This window comes from Orussus abietinus, unplaced genomic scaffold (genome assembly GCF_000612105.2).
Source record: "Orussus abietinus isolate OABI.00-Male unplaced genomic scaffold, Oabi_2.0 scaffold48, whole genome shotgun sequence".
NCBI classification, from domain to species: Eukaryota; Metazoa; Arthropoda; class Insecta; order Hymenoptera; family Orussidae; genus Orussus; species Orussus abietinus.
Window position 1 is genome coordinate 191,452 of NW_019394242.1, and position 17,098 is coordinate 208,549.

At 39.3% G+C, this 17,098-nt stretch overlaps 3 protein-coding genes across 5 annotated transcripts; 1 reads left to right on the top strand and 2 right to left on the bottom strand.

Moving 5' to 3' along the window:
- Nucleotides 1-309: 309 nt before the first annotated feature.
- On the bottom strand, nucleotides 310-4,563 carry LOC105694665 (GTP-binding protein Di-Ras2). Its single transcript, XM_012415539.2, has 3 exons — nucleotides 4,408-4,563; nucleotides 821-1,039; nucleotides 310-543 (listed from the first exon to the last, which is right to left on the bottom strand). The coding sequence occupies exons 1-3, from the start codon at nucleotides 4,543-4,545 to the stop codon at nucleotides 310-312; spliced, it is 591 nt and encodes a 196-aa protein (XP_012270962.1). The 5' UTR covers nucleotides 4,546-4,563.
- A 1,843-nt stretch (nucleotides 4,564-6,406) lies between these two features.
- LOC105694655 (ARL14 effector protein) lies at nucleotides 6,407-7,653 on the bottom strand. Of its 3 annotated transcripts, none has more exons than XM_012415525.1 (4): nucleotides 7,516-7,653; nucleotides 7,284-7,349; nucleotides 6,948-7,213; nucleotides 6,407-6,873 (listed from the first exon to the last, which is right to left on the bottom strand). In XM_012415525.1, the coding sequence occupies exons 2-4, from the start codon at nucleotides 7,338-7,340 to the stop codon at nucleotides 6,789-6,791; spliced, it is 408 nt and encodes a 135-aa protein (XP_012270948.1). In that variant the 5' UTR covers nucleotides 7,341-7,349; nucleotides 7,516-7,653; the 3' UTR covers nucleotides 6,407-6,788. The 3 variants fall into 3 exon arrangements, with proteins under 3 accessions (XP_012270948.1, XP_012270946.1, XP_012270947.1); XM_012415523.1 differs by having other exon boundaries at nucleotides 7,284-7,409; XM_012415524.1 differs by having other exon boundaries at nucleotides 7,284-7,409; nucleotides 7,474-7,653.
- Nucleotides 7,654-9,397: 1,744 nt separating this feature from the next.
- Nucleotides 9,398-15,525, top strand: LOC105694677 (ATP-dependent DNA helicase Q5). The gene is made up of 14 exons (XM_012415553.2): nucleotides 9,398-9,596; nucleotides 10,133-10,257; nucleotides 10,324-10,488; nucleotides 10,602-10,778; nucleotides 10,881-11,060; nucleotides 11,226-11,331; nucleotides 11,398-11,509; nucleotides 11,630-11,857; nucleotides 11,968-12,153; nucleotides 12,276-12,387; nucleotides 12,457-12,546; nucleotides 12,673-12,861; nucleotides 13,178-14,525; nucleotides 14,655-15,525. Exons 1-14 carry the CDS (start codon nucleotides 9,500-9,502, stop codon nucleotides 14,747-14,749), a joined length of 3,210 nt encoding a protein of 1,069 aa, XP_012270976.1. The 5' UTR covers nucleotides 9,398-9,499; the 3' UTR covers nucleotides 14,750-15,525.
- The last annotated feature ends 1,573 nt before the right edge of the window (nucleotides 15,526-17,098 follow it).

Sequence of the window (17,098 nt, forward strand, 5' to 3'; positions counted from 1 at the left end):
TTCTCGCCGGTCTTCGATTACCCGAGCCCAAATAAATCCCAGCCGGGTCCGTTTTGATTCCCTCTGGGATTCCGCCGACCCGGAGACTTTCCGTCGAGCCGACCGCGTCCGGTCGGTCCGAGAAAGTCCCAAGGCGATTCCATGGGGTTGCCGCGTCCTCCCCTAAGCATCCCCTTCTTCCGAGAGCGGGTCCGGTCCCCGGAGTTCCCCGGGGAACCCCGGGATCCCAAGGTTCCCCTAGGGGACCGGGACGAGGCTCGCGGGGCCGCTCGTCGTTCCTCCCGACGAAGGCACCACCTAGCTCGCTAATTACATAACGGCACATTTCTCCTTAAGGCTTATCGCGCTGTTACTCTGGACCGGCTGCAACGAGACCGATCGGTTCTTCTCCAGGGTGAGCAGGTCCCGGAAGAGGGCGTTGACGTTGTGGTTCGTCTTGGCGGAGGTCTCCAGGAAGCCGCAGCCCCAGTTCGCGGCCTCGGCCGCGCCCTCGCTCATGGAGACCTCCCTCACCGAGGGACTCTCGTCGCACTTGTTGCCCACCTGTCGAACGTACCCACGAGACACACGCTGTACTCGAGTACTCCGAGTGCACCTCGAGGACCCACGATGGCCTCCCGAATTCCCGACCCGGATCGCCCGCCCAGACCCGCCCTTCGGGAATCTTCCGACGAGCGGTCCGGGTCGATCCCCGGATCGATGGATCGACCATCGATCATCGATCTCGCCCGGGCGAGGCGGTGCTCGACCCCGCCTTCTCGAGAGAGACCTTCGACAGGGTCCGGGCTAACTCGTTCAACTTCAACGTGAAGATTCTTACCAGCATGATGGGTATCTGCGAGATGTCCTGGCCCTTGAGCTCGCGGATTACCGCCCAAATCGGTCGGAGTTCCTCGAGGCTCTGTCGCGAGCACACTGAGTAGACCAAGATGAATGCGTGGCCCTTGCTTATCGAGAGCCGCTGCATCGCGGGAAACTGATGAGACCCCGTTGTGTCCGTTATTTGTAGCGTGCATATGTTCTTGTTGCAGCTTATGACCTGCGAATCGGTCGTTCGTGCCTCGTTAAAGGTCCTCCGGCAGCCACGCGAGGCCGATGCCTGATCCTTGGACAAGTGTTCCGGGACTCGGGACTTTATGGAGCCTATGACCAACGGGGACCGCAACTCCCGAAGATGTGTCACGGGTATACGAAGAAAGAAGGCCCGCAGAGAAATAATTCGTTGCCACGGGAAGAAATTTTACTTGCCCCAGCAAACGTAAAGGCTTCAAATGGACCAGTGACATTTTTTTCAAGAAACGCTTTTGTTGCATTGATAACAAGAAAACGGTTACTTCGTTAGGGCGGCACAAATTCTATTCGTGGTTGCCGTATTCTTTGCTAGCGAGAATAAATTGTATGTTGCTCATGTGATCGGGCAGAGGCAACAATATTTTTTGGCTATTGCTACAAATTTATCTCCTAATTTAGCAAACACTTTTTTTTTTCGAGAATACACTCCTATGGTTATACCTATGTTCGATACGATTGCAAACGTTTTTACTGTTGGTGCAATTATTACTGCAGTAAGAGAAAAAATGTATCAGCAATGAAAACATTTATTTATCTACATGTCTGACGTCCCAAAGGGGCTGTCACAAAAAAATCTTGAAGAGCTATCTTTTCGGCCATCGTAGCGTTTATTCCCAGCGGCCGTAGAAAACTGTTTGAAGTATGCGTTACCGCAATTAGCAATTATTTATGTCCTTAGAAGTACTTTTCAACACATTTTCACGATCGTTATACCTTGTGGCACCCGTTTTCTCGTACATCAAAAAGGCGTTGTATGTACGTTTTTTTCATATTTCTTTTTGCTTGCCGTCGTTCACGAATACGAGATTGTGTGCATAGCAACGTAAGATGGCCACTGCAGTCCCTTCTCCTCCTGCGTCTTGAGCTTTAGTCCCTTCGTCTAAAATCTCATTTTATGTTCCATCCACTCTTTCCGTAACTTCTTAGATCCATGGTTCGTACACTGGGGGACATGAATGCCTCCCTTATGGACCTGGTACTGCAGGTGCGGGAAGAGAAGGCATTCATGCCCGTCACTGTACCTTCGATGGAAGCGTGGACGTTCGTTCGGGTCCGAAACTGTCCTCGAGGTCCCGGTATAAGGTCGGATCAGGCATCGGGCGAACGTACGAGCAAACGAGTGCACGTTCCTCGAGACTCGAGACTCGAGACTCGAGTTTCGAGACCCTCACGACACGGGAAGCTTCCGAGAGGTCTCCCGAGCAGGGCTGGAGGATAGAGTGCACCTCCGGACACGCTCGGGGAACATAACGGAGACTTTTTGTGTCGAGTGGGGTGATTTTTTTCTGGTCTTCTCTCACGCGACACAGCGAGGGTCTCGCCAGCCCCCCTTTGTGCAGCTCGGACGCGGTATGGAAGTATTTTCAAACAAGGATTTTATACAGGACGTAGGAGCTACATATTGCAGGATTTAGACATGTTAATAAGCGCAGAAAAATATTTGCTCGAGTCAAGGCAAATTTGGTCAGCTCAACCATAGAATATGGTTATTACATACGCGACGAAATATTTGATTGACGGGGTAAAATTTCATGAGAATAATTTTTGGGTCAATGTATCTAATATCGTTACGTGAGAGATATTGCAGTAATTTGGTACGTTTAGCCAATGTCTGGCTTATTCACTGAAATATCTTCTAAAATGAATAAAACTATTTAATCTAAATACTTTAGGTCATTGATGCAAAGGGGTTTGATCAAGTGAACTAAAACTTTGTTCACTCGTAATAACGGTTTCAAGAATTAACCAAATGCAGTCGGTCGAAAGATTTTATTTAATGGATCAAATTTTTTTCTGCTTATAGGTACTGGATTGGGGTTGGGGTGGAATAAGGGTATACACGGCAAGAACGTGCCCCCAGGATGAAAGAAAAAGGATTTAGACCATCGTGAATATGACGTCCTCGTAACGACGTTTGCTAATATCTGTAATGGGATGTGGTCTCGTTTAAGGCTTTTGTTTATATGGGAGGCGCACGGGGTCGAAAGGAGGCTACCGACTTTGAATTACCTTGGGAACTTTGCTTAACGGCGCACTTACGACATGCGTTACGTGTACTTTGTGGCTTCACGTGCGCGGTTTATTAGCGGGGCATGCCGTCGTTTCCAGTAAAGACGGATTATCGACGAGGGGAAACGAAAAGTGCTTGCATTAACGAAACGCGCATTATCCCTTCATCCCTCGAATTGCTTTGTAAACGAGACGACTATACCAAGAACTCCCCTCGATATTCCCTTCTTCTTCTATTAAAAACCATGAAAACCCTTCATGCTAGAACATTCCTTCCTTAAAAGTACAAACGCGCATAATCTTCCTCCCACGTCTTCTCGATAACGCGATCAAAGCCTAACGTTTAAATTCACGAAGAAATGCCACCGTATCGTTCCCGTCCCTAGTAGCATAGAATAATTTATAAATATTTCTTTGCAATCTTTGCTCAATATTTCAAGCGACAAATTTTTTAAGATTTCTTGTAGATTTCATTCTAAGATATTTGAAATATTTCTTGAAAATCTCAATGACATATTTAGTTTGAATAAATTATAAACATAGAGAAATTATATTTTCTAACTTATTAACACAATAAAAATACATTTTTTACGTCACTACTATTATCGGACACCTCATTTGGTATAAAAAAATACGAGAAATTATTGTAATATTTTCGTTACGCTATTTCATTATGGGAGCAAACGTGTGATTTTGATTTTAAATATTTTTAAAACGTTTATAATGTATTCGGCAGATAATATTTAAAAAATATATAATACTTTTGCTAAAATGATACGAAATGTTCTGTATATCTGTTAGTAAAATATTGTGAAAACACATGGAGGAAATATTATATAAAAATCATAGAAATAATATTCTAAAGTAAACGTTTTGCAAATATTTCAAATGTCTGGTAAATATTTACAAAATGTACGATATTCGTTAAATATATAAAAAATATAGGAGAAATATTTTGTGCTACCAGGGGCGACTCTACTTTCCGGAAAGTTTCCCCACCTCGAGTCTAAGAAAATCACTACCCCGTCACTGAGAGGGCATCAACGGGTACGGTCCCGCACCTCGGGCTGCGCGTCGACGACGCACTCCGCGCGCCGGTGGAGGCAATTTTTGAGGAGGCCCAGAGCAGGGTACTCGGACCGCGAGTGGCGTGGGTCGCTCGTTCCCAAACGATTTGCCTGCGTCGGGGGGAGCGGGAGGTCGCAGGTGTCGCAGGCGGCCGCGACCCAGGCCGGGTCGACAACCTTGGCGTAGGTCGCGCACGCCCGACCGGGAGGGGCCCGAGTCGGCCCGCGGCCGCACGAGGGAGAGGACGCCTCGACATACCTGCCGGTAGGTGTCCTCGATGGTGGGTATGTAGGACTCGCGGAAGGTCCCCTTGACGAACCTCAGGACGAGGGAGCTCTTGCCGACGCCGCCGGCGCCGAAGACCACCACGCGGTAGTCGTTGCTCTGCTCGGGCATCCTGACATCGGCCGTGGCGATGAGAGTAAGCGCCCGAAGGCGCCCCGGCTTGGTCCTGGCGAGGGGCGAGCGCGCGCCCCGGCCTTCAACAGGTCTCCGCGTCCGCTGGCTGCGCCCGGGCGGCCCTAGGCGGCGCCCCAGCCGTCGGCCCCCGGGACCGGCGAGTGCGTCGCGGCGCGCATCGCGCGCGCGACTTCCCTTCCTGGCCTCGAGCAGGTCGCGCGCGACTTCCTCGTCGCGAGAGACGCACTTCGCTCGGAGACCTCCTCGGCGATGACGAACTTCACCTCGTTCCCGCGCGACCGAGCTCTCGCATGGTATTCACCCTGACGCGGCCCTCGACGAATGTCGCGCGCCCTCGAGTTTCGCACGATTCCGAGCGGAGAACTCCGGACGCACGCCCACCGCACCGGGCTCGATCCCTCGGCCGTGTGCAGGCACGTGCGCATTACGCCAAAAGTGCCGAGGAAAATCAATAGCGCCCTCGTGTGCCGGCTCATGGACGAGGAACTTCGCGCCAGCGACCGAGGGAACGGAGCGCGCCTCGAGTGCGCCTCGAGTGCGCCAGATTAAGCGAGCTCGGCGCTAAGGGCCGCGCGGTCTTCCATGACGGAAGGGATTCTTTCTACGATTAGAGGAATCTGGAACTTGGTATAATTGTGTACCGTCTGCGGAGGAATCCCAATCCAGTGGAGCCGTTCAGAGAATGCCGAATCTTCCCGCTGTTACCGGCCGAAAGACGATTTACGGACTCGCGAAAAAGGCAGTTTTCCTTCACGAAATGAACAATGCTTTTCCAAAATAATGGATTGATTACAGATTAATGGAGTGACTGTTCATATTAGACTGAAATCGAGGAAATTGTAAAAATTGTCGGATTACGTTACCTCCCGAATTGTTACCAGCGACAAGTCTGTGTCTAAATAAAAGCTGCTTGTGCTTGGGATGGCTGTACTTACATTCAAAAATGGGAATAAATCGCTAATGAAACATTTTCGAACAATTTTGAAACTGAAAAATAGATTAAATCTGTGAATTTGTTCCGCACGTGCCGTTCACGCGTGATATCCTCCGGTATAGGTAAGGAAGGACAATACACGGTTTGCGGTCATCGGCACAGATGTCGATGTAATAAACTTCTAATGAAATAAATATATTATAATGTAATTAACTAGGAAGGAGTAAGTATACAATCAGTTATTTTTAGAGTGCACGCGAGCACATTTCCTAAATTTTGCCATGGGATGCCATTGTCAACCGATAATGCTACTGCCTTTTCTTGTTTCGTTATCCAAATGGCGCTTGGATCGATTCGATCATTTCATTCGACTTCGGTATCCCCTTAAAGGGACTAAATTTATTGACAGCACGAAAATATCAATTTTTCTGACAGATACAAGAGAAAATGAAACACAACATTTAAATACAGTTTAAGCGTGTTATTAACTATATTTTTGGGTGCATATTATCATTTTATAAAAAGGAACTGTTTTGAAACCTTAAAGTCAGTTTTCAAACAATGCCATTTATCATGCTTTCTCATAGGATATTTCACGTGTTCTACACGTATTGATAGAATATGTGACTATACAAATATACCCTGTCAACCATGTAGAAGTAAAATTATTCAAAATGTTTATTGCACCTTAATATCTTTTTTGGTCAGTTTCCTTTATTTTTATACCAAATCATTTTTTGAAATTATTGAACGCTATTGGAAATTAACGAGAATGGTCATTTCTGAGCAGATACTTCTCATGTTCCTTGTGATTCTATAATATATAACTGAAACATTTTTTTTTAAATAATAAATTATCATAACAATATATATTTAAAGGTATGATTAATAACATTCTTAAACTGTATTTAAATATTGTTTTATTTCGTTCCTGCACGTGTTTTAAGAATAGAAGGTACTCATGTGTGATACTCTGGAACGCTGTAGGCGATATAATTCGCAGTGAGAAACAAGCTGAGAATTTCAAACGATTATCGCTGTAATGACTTGGCTCTATGGAATATTCAGTTTCAAATTACTCCGTCTACAAAGCGTTAAAACGAAAATTACTTTAATGTATGAATTATAAACTTTGAATGCATTTAGGTTCATTGATATTATCTTTTAGACTCAGGAGATAGAATCAATTAATGATAACAAGAAAATGGATATCTATGTCAATCGATATATTAATCCTTTAATCAATTAATAATCGATTTAGAAGAAACAGTTCAGCAATTCAGAATTATGCTTCCTTTAAAGCTGGGTTCCTTGTAACAATGTCACTGCCTTCGTTTTCGATAGATTCGTAAGCCCACTTTCGATTGTTCCTAGAATAAAGGGCACCAGTTGAATGATTCATTGTGCTTAAATAGAATATGATGTAAATAAAATATATTTTTACCGGCACTCATGACCACATTTAGTAGACGAACACTTTGGACAAGTAAAGTGACATCCGGGACAATCCTTTTGTAAGCAATCGCAAAGATTCTCTCCTGTTTGTGTAAAAATTCCTTTTTCGTCGTATGCGTGGTGTCTTTTTCCTCCTAGGTATAACCTTCGATTCAATTTACGTTTCTCACGTTCGCTTCGCTCGGGATCAAAGTTCCTTAAAAATTTCTTTGTTACACTGTCGACTCCTCGATGTCTAGAACCACGTGTCCCTTTCTATGAGTCAAATAAGAAAAGGATTAAAGATATCTAGTTAAAGTACACTTCAAGAAATCAGAATATGTACTCTTTCAGCTCGTGGTTGTTCTCCGGTTCTTTGTGACGAGTCCTTGGACGTTTCCATGTTTTAAATCTATATCGAGGGACATCATTTTCATTCAATAAGAATAGCTTCACATTGTCCGGATAGGAGCTAGAACGGAATAAATTTGCAAGGGCTTCACGATATAAAGATCGGTCCACAAAAGTTACGTTACCTTCTCGAAAATTAAATTATTATCTGTCCACCTATTACGTACCAAGAAGGTCATGCGAATTGATTCTGAATTACGTGAAGTCATTCCCAAATTCTTATTAATACATCTTCGAATGAAGAAAGTGTAGCCTCGCAAAGTAACCTATACCATGTCACCTGATGTCAACAACCAGAGATGAGTTGGGAAATTGCTCACGGGCAGGGTCGCGCGATCACATCGTGTGCTGCCCTCTGGTTTCGTACGTTAGCTTTCACCGTTTTTTGCCCCCAAGGACGGCGCAACTTGGACGACGTCACCGGCCCAATCACGGTTCATTATCGGGCCGGTGATGGACCGTGATTGGGCCGGTGACGTCGTCCAATCACGGAGTCGGTTACGGCCGGGGATTGCGGCCCGGCCGGCGGATCGCCAGTTGCCCCTGAAAATTTGCCGCGATATGATGTCGTCGAAAATTAAGAAAATGGTGGGGGGCGCGAGGGCAGCGGAAGCGGACACAATCGAATAAATGTGCAATACGTTCGGACTGCGCATCCTCGGATCGCAGGTCGTCGTTTTGCTAGCTTTTGAATCTGCTCGCGGAGTAATTTTTTTTTTCCAAATTCGAAAAATCAGGGGATTGCCAAGCGTTCGAGACGTAGGGGGCTCTGCCCGAAGAGACTACAAGTGTCGAAGAGGCTATATGCCGAAGCGGCCCCTTAAGAAGAGGGCAACTACGATGGCCTTCCATTCTTTCGAATGAACAGTCATCCATTTTTTTCGCCACGTTGTCCCTCTTATTTTTCGTATATCCTTCTGTCTGGATTGACGGGGAGAGACGGTGAACTATCGTTTTCATGAAATTTTCTTGAGTTTGCATTTAAGTAAGATAAATATATTTGATTTTTGTCACGCCAAGTAATGTATAATTGAATACATTTTTACTGGGTCAATTATACGAGATCGATGCACTGCGAAATATTCTTCACTTTAATGGTAACTTTAGTAAGTTATTAGCTCTTGTATCACCGTCTCTTTCTCGCTTTCCCAATGATTTCGTATGTGCCTTTGTGTTCCCTTTCAGCTTTAGGTGGGCCATTTAAGAGAATCTGGCGACTTCCTGGTGTTTCTTCAATGTTCCGTTTTACCTGTACTTTTGTGCCTCTATGCAGGTTTAGGTGGATCACCTGGAAGCAGCTGATTTGGCAGAGATGAGATGGGAGATTGCCATAATGGTAAGCCACCGCCGTCAACTGCCGCATGGTATTACCATCACGAATACGTGAGCCGCCAACGGCAACTGGTAGATGGCACAGCCATCGCGAGTGCGCGAGCCCCTATCAGAAATTCGTTGCGCCGCCCTTGGGGGCTAAAAACGGTGAAAGCTAACGTACGAAACCAGAGGGCAGCACACGACGCGATCGCGCGACCCTGCCCGTGAGCAATCTCCCACTCATATCTGGTTCTTATTGTCCAATTGTAACATATGCTGCAGCATATTGTTGCGGTCATGGACGTAAGATTACATTGACGGAGTAAAGCCTGAGGGGTGGTGTTGAAGTAAGTAAGGGGAGAACACGTAAGAACAGTGGGAAGGTAGCCATATTGTTGTGCTAAAATCTTAGCTTCCTCTGATTGGCTGAGATTTAGTTGCCACTTTACGAGCAGTGAGGAAAAAACGGTGCGGGCGTGAACAGATAAATTGTGAATAAAATATGTACATACATACGTATATGTCACAACGTATGAGGCCGATATTTCATTACACTACAGCACAAGCGATGGAGTGACGAAGCGCGAATAAGAGGTTCTGATTGGCTGTAAAGAAACCACGGAATAGGAAATTCCGTCTTACGTTCTCTGCAGCCAATGAGAATTCTTTATTCGCGCTTCGTCGCTCCGTCGCTCGATACTGTGACGCTAATGAAATATCGGTCACAGATCCTCGGTTCTCTTCCGTTTTCGCTGTATTGCTAGCGAATGGAGTAAAAAAGGAACTAGTCTCTGTGTGCGTGAGCATCAGTGCACGAATCACTATTCGGATTAGAATATGGCAGAAATTTTGAAAAAAGCTTTGAAAGAGAAATTTAATCACGATGCTTTCAAAAGTACCATTCAGTTGGAGGCCACTAAGGCTGTCTATGAAGGTTAGAATTAATGTAATTACACAGGATTTAAAAATGTCTTAATGAAAGTTGCTGTTACATACAGTATTGTTTAACGGATAACGGATACTCTTGCATTTGCATACTGTACGCGTTTAAATGTATATCTTATGTACTGACAGTTATACATGAACGCAGCATAACATGTCTTGTATATTGCCATTGTTACAAAAGCAAACGTTTCTATTCATTTGTGTACAATGTATTGTAAAACATTGCATAATTTAGTAATGCATTTTTACACAAATTTAAGTTGAATTTAAGTTGAATTATTAATTTTTATTAAATGGTAATATATGTTTTGTACAGGGCAATGTACTCAGTTATTAAATGTGAGAAGCGGTGTAAATAAATAGTTGCATGACGATATTTGTTCGATACATATATAGTAGGTTTTTAAAGTAGATACAAGGCATTGATTTTCTATTTTAATATATTGACATTTTATATTTACATAAGATGAATTGATATGTCTGATGGAGACACATTATTAAAAACGTAATTACAAAATATTTTAGGAAAAGAAGATGTTTATATTTGTATGCCCACGGGATCAGGAAAATCTCTTTGTTTTCAATTACCGGCCATTCTGCAAGAAAACAAAGTTGCGCTCGTGTTTTCACCACTTATTGCCTTGATGAAAGTATGTAGAAAAAAAAATATTGTTTTATATCTTTTGTACGTATTTCTAAGATGATTGTTTTTGTAGAATCAAATAGATTTTTTAACAAGCAAGAAAATACGGGCATGTACATTTAACTCACGAACTCCAGAATCGGAAAGGAAAGAGATAATGAAGGATTTAAACTCGAAGGAGCCAAAGCTAAAATTACTTTATATTACTCCAGAGATGAGCGTACAAATGAATTTTCAGGTACATCATGAGATTTAATCTGTGATGTTTATAGTATTTATTTTATATGTAATTATATTATGATTCCTGCTCCTTTTTTGATTTGATAATAATAGTTTGCTTGAACTTTTTAGAACTTTATAGAATCTTTAAGTAAGGCAAAAAAGATTTCATACTTGGTCATAGATGAAGCTCATTGTTTAAGTGAGTGGGGACACGATTTTCGACCAAGTTACAGGAAATTAGGTGTTTTCAAAATAATATGCCCTGATATTCCTATTATTGCCTTAACAGCAACAGCTACCAAGGAGGTACTGTATTGTTCTCTTCTCATGGCGTTAACTGTTTTTGTGAAAATCTTGCATTGTTTGCGAGACAAATTACTTTTGTCATTTTATTTTTAAATATTCTAGGTAAAACAAGATATATTTGAAACCCTCTGTATGACAAAACCAAAGATATTTTCAGTGCCAATCTTTCGTTCTAATCTTTACTATGATGTGTGGTTTTTGGATTCAATGAAAGATCCCTTTCAACACCTAAAGAAGTTTATTGAAGATTCACTTGGAATTACAAACAAGTCTCTTCCTAAGGTAAATTTATGCGATGATGGGTCAGGGTAATAGTCAATAAAGGAATGATTACATAATTGTTAATAAATGATTAGCAAAAATGTATGTTTATATGATCAAAAACATCTTCATAAAAGTGGTTCGAAATTTGTGTTATTTCTTATATGAAGATATTTTTTTTCTCAGGAAAAAAGAAATTCTGGTATAATTTACTGCAGAAAGAGGGAGACAAGTGAAACAGTTGTGGAAAAACTTAATAAATTAGGCATACCAACTCTTGCGTACCATGGTGGTATGTATTTTTACTTTAGTGAAATTTAAATATAGTTTTTTTTTTAGTAATACGTTTTTCTGATAGGTTTGAAAGCTTCTGATCGGGTTACTGTCCAGGATAAGTGGACTTCGGGTGAGGTCCCTGTTATTGCAGCAACCTGTAGTTTCGGAATGGGTGTAGATAAGGGTTCTGTAAGGTTGGAATAATGAAAATATTTATATATTTATGTACAATAAGCTTGCTTATGCATGAAATTGGTTATTACATCCATTTTTGTCATATAGTTACTAATGGTTATGATTTTTAAACGCAATAGATTTGTTGTACACTGGACAATACCACAAAACGTTGCTGCATATTATCAAGAATCTGGAAGAGCTGGTAGAGATGGCAAACCAGCCTTTTGTCGAATTTATTTGAGTAACAATGAATATTCTGCCATTTCATTTCTCTTAAAAGATGTTAATACTGGTAAAAATGCTGATCAGGAAAAGTTGAGGTGGAAAGGGTTTGAACAGATGGTTGCATACTCTCTCGAAGTAAAGTACGAATAGATTCATATTTTTCTGAAGTAGTTGTAGAATTATAAAGTAGATATCGATCACGTAATTATATTTGTATTTTCAAGTGACTATTGGTTTTATCTCTTCTTAGATGTCGACATGCTGTCTTTTCAAAGTATTTTGGAGATAGTCCACCCATATGTAAAGACAAATGCGATGTCTGCAAAGATGAGCAAGTTGTGAAAAATAAAATTGCGGAATTTGAAATGTGTCAAGTAAAAGCACGGATGCCAGCTAAAAATTTTGAAGGATTTGGTCTTGAAAAATTTGATTATGAGTAAGAAACAAATTAAATAAATGTTCATGTCTATTACAATTTTAATCAGTCAACTCAGAATTACAGTATATTTCATGATTAGGAATGTAAACATTAAACATATTCATGATCGTTATTTTTAGTGCGTGTGATAATGAAGGTTCAAGAGATAGTGATTCACAAGAATCTAAACGGGAAGAAAAAGAGTTTATACTAAAGCAATTCGCTTTACGCAGAGGAAATCGAGTAGAGCAGGTATGCTTGTGCACCTTTCAAAGTTTTTGAAATTAAATATTTTGTGCTTAATATTCATATTTACTTCAGGTAAAAAAAGAGAATATCGAATTAGCCAAAACCGCAACAGTATATGCCGCAGAAAGCACGGATAGGAAAATAAAAGGCTTAGCTGTTCAAGTGAGTTTATTATGGGATGTATACTTAATTTTATGAACGGATTTTATATTAAAATTGTGAGATTGCTGAACTCATATCATGAAATGATATCTATCTACAACATATCACAATTTATTTTTACTTTAGGTTCGTGAAAACATGTGTAATGAATTACGAACAGCTCTATTGGAAAATTATAACAAACTTCAGGTCATTGATGAAATTGATTCTTGCATCAAAGAAAAAGATGTTGATGAATTGGGTTTTGAGTTGGAATATCAGGTGTTATGTAGTACTAAAATTGCCTCTAGATACAGATATAATATCTCTCAATTGGTAAGTGCATTATAATACTTGTGTTTATGTAACACATTGTTCAGAAAGTGCAGAAGTTACTATCAAAGCAAAGGACTTATGGAAGTATCATTTTCTTTGAAAATCTGTGATTATGCTTGTCCACATATAGAAAAAATATAAGGTCTTGAAAATTAGTATGTTTTTTGTATAAGAAAATTAGAGATATGTAAATGTCCTAGATGGTAGCTGTTGACTTCTTGAACTCTTGTATTTACTAATTAAATTGCTTGGAATGGAAAGACAGTGATTTGATATCTGTATATAGAAATAAAAGTCATTATTGGGGTTTTTAAAGGTGTCATCTGTTAGAAAGTGCACTAGTACCGCTACAATTGATGTACATATACAAGAATTAATTTCAAAGAAGCAAACATCTTCTACTAATACTAGCAGTAACAGTAATATGAAGGAAGAAATATTCGAAAGATTTAACCCTTCTACAGAGTTTGACGATGATCAATTGTATAATGGTGAAAATATAGGCAGTGTTTCGAGAAAGAAACGATATGAACATGGATTCAGGACAGCCCTAGAAATAAGCAATAGTGCTTCTAAAAGTGTAAATAAAATTCATAATTCAATAGAAAGCAGCTTTACAAGTTCAGTTAAGACTGTTTATGATAAGTTAAGTGACGACAAGGAAATTGATAATAATTTAGAAGTAAAACCGTTTGAGTGTGGTTTTAAGACTGCCTTAGAAATAAGTAACAGTTTTAAAAAACTTTCCGAAAATCCGGTATGTTCAAAGAAGGGCAAAAAGGGTACTAAACTTACCGAAAAGTGTAGTTCCTCACAATCGAAAATTGAAACGTATTTTAAAAGTGTAGATAAAAGCGAAAATAGGAATGGTGAAAAGGAAGACGAGATAATAGATAAAAAAATGCAGCCGGAAATTTCTTCGATAACAAAAACAACGTTACTTCGACTAGAGGCCAAAGAGTCAAAAGAAGCGTATGTGAAAAAACTAGATGTAAAACATGCTAAACAAAAAGAGCAGGTTAATTTAAATTCAAGAATTGAGAGCGTGGAACAGGATTTGGACGGAATATATTCAGACAATTCTTATAATAACAATATACATTATAATATTGCAGTTTCTGATATTTCTAAAACAATAGAAGAAAAACAGAAACATATTGGTCAAAACGAAAAAGATATGGCAGATACAAGACAATTGTTTGTTACTGAAAAAACTGCTGATAAAAGGAAGCGTAAACATTCTGATTGTGTAGATAAAAAACTATCTCTTCAGACTTCGAAAGATAGGAAAAGACCCAAAATCAACCCTGAAAAGAACGAAATTAAATCGAAATCACCACTTGATAAAAAGAAGGATCAGGGTAAAAACAATATCACAATTGAATCATTAACAGTACTCAAAGCTGAGGATCACAATGTACACAAAAATGATAATATTATGTCTTCTAGCAGTAGGCATAAACAAGAAGAACGAAGCAAGAAAGCAAATTGTAAACAATATGAAAAAACTAAAGGTGTAGATAAAGCTGTACAATTTGAGACTGCTCGGATTTTAAAAAAATATTTAATGAGGCACTATCCTTCGCCGCCGATTCCGGATAAGGCAACATTTACAAGTGTTTGTCGGGAAATGCATCAGGATATTCTTGGACGACAGATATATGGTAATATAGTATTTGCGGCATAATTGAAAGATGAAAATATTAAAAGCATTTGAACAACTAGTATGGGTTTCTTGTTGGAATTAGTTTCATAAACGTATTACCATATAAAACTGTTATATCTTATTTCAGCTCCTGAAGGCATAAAAAATGTTGTAAAGAAATTTATCATTGATAATAACAAACAAAAACAGCCATCTTCCAGCTCAGGAATGCAACATACTTAAAATAAGAGATTCTATAGTTGAATCCATATTCGTCTGATTTCACCAATTGCTCACATTTGTGAGTTACCCAGGCATAATTCCAGAGATATTAGCTCACCCGTTCCTCAGTAGGACATGTTAGTTTCTATTGTATGATATCGTTCCTTGTCCCGGAAATTATACGTTCCTATTTTTGCTTCTTTAGTTGAGTGTATAATAATTTGTGAGAATGACTACCTTTTAAAATAAGATGTATTTCTAATATTTATAATAAAATGGAAGAAAAATTTGAACACCTCATTTGAAGTGAAATTTCTTGTTTTATCAGCATAGTGCTTTATATCACTGAAAAATAGAAAATACATAGTTCCCGTTGTATTAAATGTATGGTAACATTTAGTCATTGTCAAGGGATAGTATGGGTTACTGGCAAAAGTAAAATCATTTTAATGTTTATTATAAAATTCCTTTATTGAGCAATGTTTAACGCGCACTCAGATCACAATTAGATCTCACTGGCAAGATTCGCACTGTTTCATTAAATAATTAAGTGAAAAAGTTTTTATCACATTCCACTGCGCACCGGCGCAATTAAAATTGCTATTTCACTGATATTGCGGACTTGAGGCAGATTCTCTTAAATCGAGAAAATGATGTATAAAATTATATTATATATTAAACTACGGTTTATCGCTATTCTGCGTATTAATCCTCATTATTATATAAATATAGAAACATGAAAATATTTGCATGTTATCGCATGCAATGCGGTTTCGTCATAAAGGCAATTATCATAAATAAGGCAAGATTGCTGCTTGGTTTGCAACAAGAATTTTTCTTGTGCAGTAAATAATGTATCTTTAAGTTGGATACGATTGTAAACCATCTTTTGATCACGCTTCGTTAAATTCACATTCAATAATCAATGTTTGCGTGACCACATCTTCTTTTAATAACATTAAAAAACTTATTTACTTCTCTTGAAAATTTTCCATTTCTTCGGTTGTTTTATAAACTTAGACTTTTTATTTGTATCTATGTATGGTCATATGAATTTCTCAATTGATTATGCAGTTTATGAAAACAATATATCATAACAAACAGCGTATTGCTGTTGACGCTGATGCTCATATTTACATATTTACAAACGCTGTCTAAGAGATTTTGTTTTAACTGCAATTAAAAATGTGATTATACGAAACGTACATACATGTAATGTATTCTGCTGTCATGGATTTAAATTTGTACTAAGACATATTTTAGATTAATTCGTACGGATTCAAGCCATTATTTTAAATGATTGAAACTGTATTTTTTGGTTTTCGTGCATAACTATACTGATAGGTAAATGTTTGTAATTTGGGAATGAATTTAAAAGCAAGAAGTAATATCTTTTATTTTAATAAAATAGGCGACTCGTTAAGGATTCGTCCGTCTATGAATTTCTTAGGTTGTGTACAGTTGTAAATTAACAAACGGTACTACTTGCAGTCAATGCTACAATTCTTCAAGATCGACAATGTTTGAGTAGACAGTCACACACTTTACATAAGTTCTTTTGTAAAAGAGTAATATAAAAAATGATAATCACTTATATTTGTTGTTTAATAGAGAACAAATATTTTCAGCTGGTATTAATTCATAAGGAGAAGACTGTTTAACTTGCATCCATACAAATCTAGTTCAAGCCTGTTTTTAGCTATAAATTTACATTTTTTACTTATTCGCAGTACAGCTTCCATTTAAGTATTAATTTAACACGCTATCAAACATGGATGTACGTCAAGTATTTGATTTCTGAATGACAGCGAGCGATCTCATTGTAAAAGGCACATTGGCAGCTGACATACAGCTATTTGATCTACGACTTAAGGTGATTTACCCGGCAAATTATTCTACCAAAACAGAATGTAGAAAAGAAGTTTTTAATAAAATTATTCAATGAGATCGTTCGACTATCTGCCGTACAATTTTCTTTGTCTAAGTGTCTTCAACTTCAGTCGTGAAGAAAATTAATGCTTATGCCTGGCGACCTCTTAGACAAGGTAGAATAATACTTGTTTTAATCTTAAAAACAACGTTGATCTGTACCCAGTAAGTAATACTGTATATCATTCAGCAGAAATATTTTAGCACTGTTTTAAAATGTCTCCCAATTGTTGACATCCTATAACACTCCGTTTTATTTCCGTCTATCAACATTCGACATTAAGGTGAAGTGAAACACGACAAAAATAAAAATTTTCAAAGTGTCAGGATAATTCCTAGGTGCTTACGAGTCATGTGTCAAAGGTTTCCGACAGTTATATTCAATACCGTAAAAAAAATGTCTTATTCGAATCGATTGATTTGAGGGAGGTGTCACTTCAC

Excerpts from the sequence above, each read along its gene's own strand:
- LOC105694655 (XM_012415525.1), bottom strand. The coding sequence starts at position 7,340 with ATGGAAACGTCCAAGGACTCGTCACAAAGAACCGGAGAACAACCACGA. Across the intron at positions 7,214-7,283 it reads AACAACCACGAGCTGAAAGA|AAAGGGACACGTGGTTCTAG; the intron begins GTACATATTCTG and ends TTTGACTCATAG. Across the intron at positions 6,874-6,947 it reads AAATGTGGTCATGAGTGCCG|GAACAATCGAAAGTGGGCTT; the intron begins GTAAAAATATAT and ends CCTTTATTCTAG.
- LOC105694665 (XM_012415539.2), bottom strand. The coding sequence starts at position 4,545 with ATGCCCGAGCAGAGCAACGACTACCGCGTGGTGGTCTTCGGCGCCGGC. Across the intron at positions 1,040-4,407 it reads TCGAGGACACCTACCGGCAG|GTCATAAGCTGCAACAAGAA; the intron begins GTATGTCGAGGC and ends ACCGATTCGCAG. Across the intron at positions 544-820 it reads CGCAGATACCCATCATGCTG|GTGGGCAACAAGTGCGACGA; the intron begins GTAAGAATCTTC and ends TACGTTCGACAG.
- LOC105694677 (XM_012415553.2), top strand. The coding sequence starts at position 9,500 with ATGGCAGAAATTTTGAAAAAAGCTTTGAAAGAGAAATTTAATCACGAT. Across the intron at positions 12,154-12,275 it reads CTTGAAAAATTTGATTATGA|TGCGTGTGATAATGAAGGTT; the intron begins GTAAGAAACAAA and ends CGTTATTTTTAG. Across the intron at positions 12,388-12,456 it reads GAGGAAATCGAGTAGAGCAG|GTAAAAAAAGAGAATATCGA; the intron begins GTATGCTTGTGC and ends TATTTACTTCAG.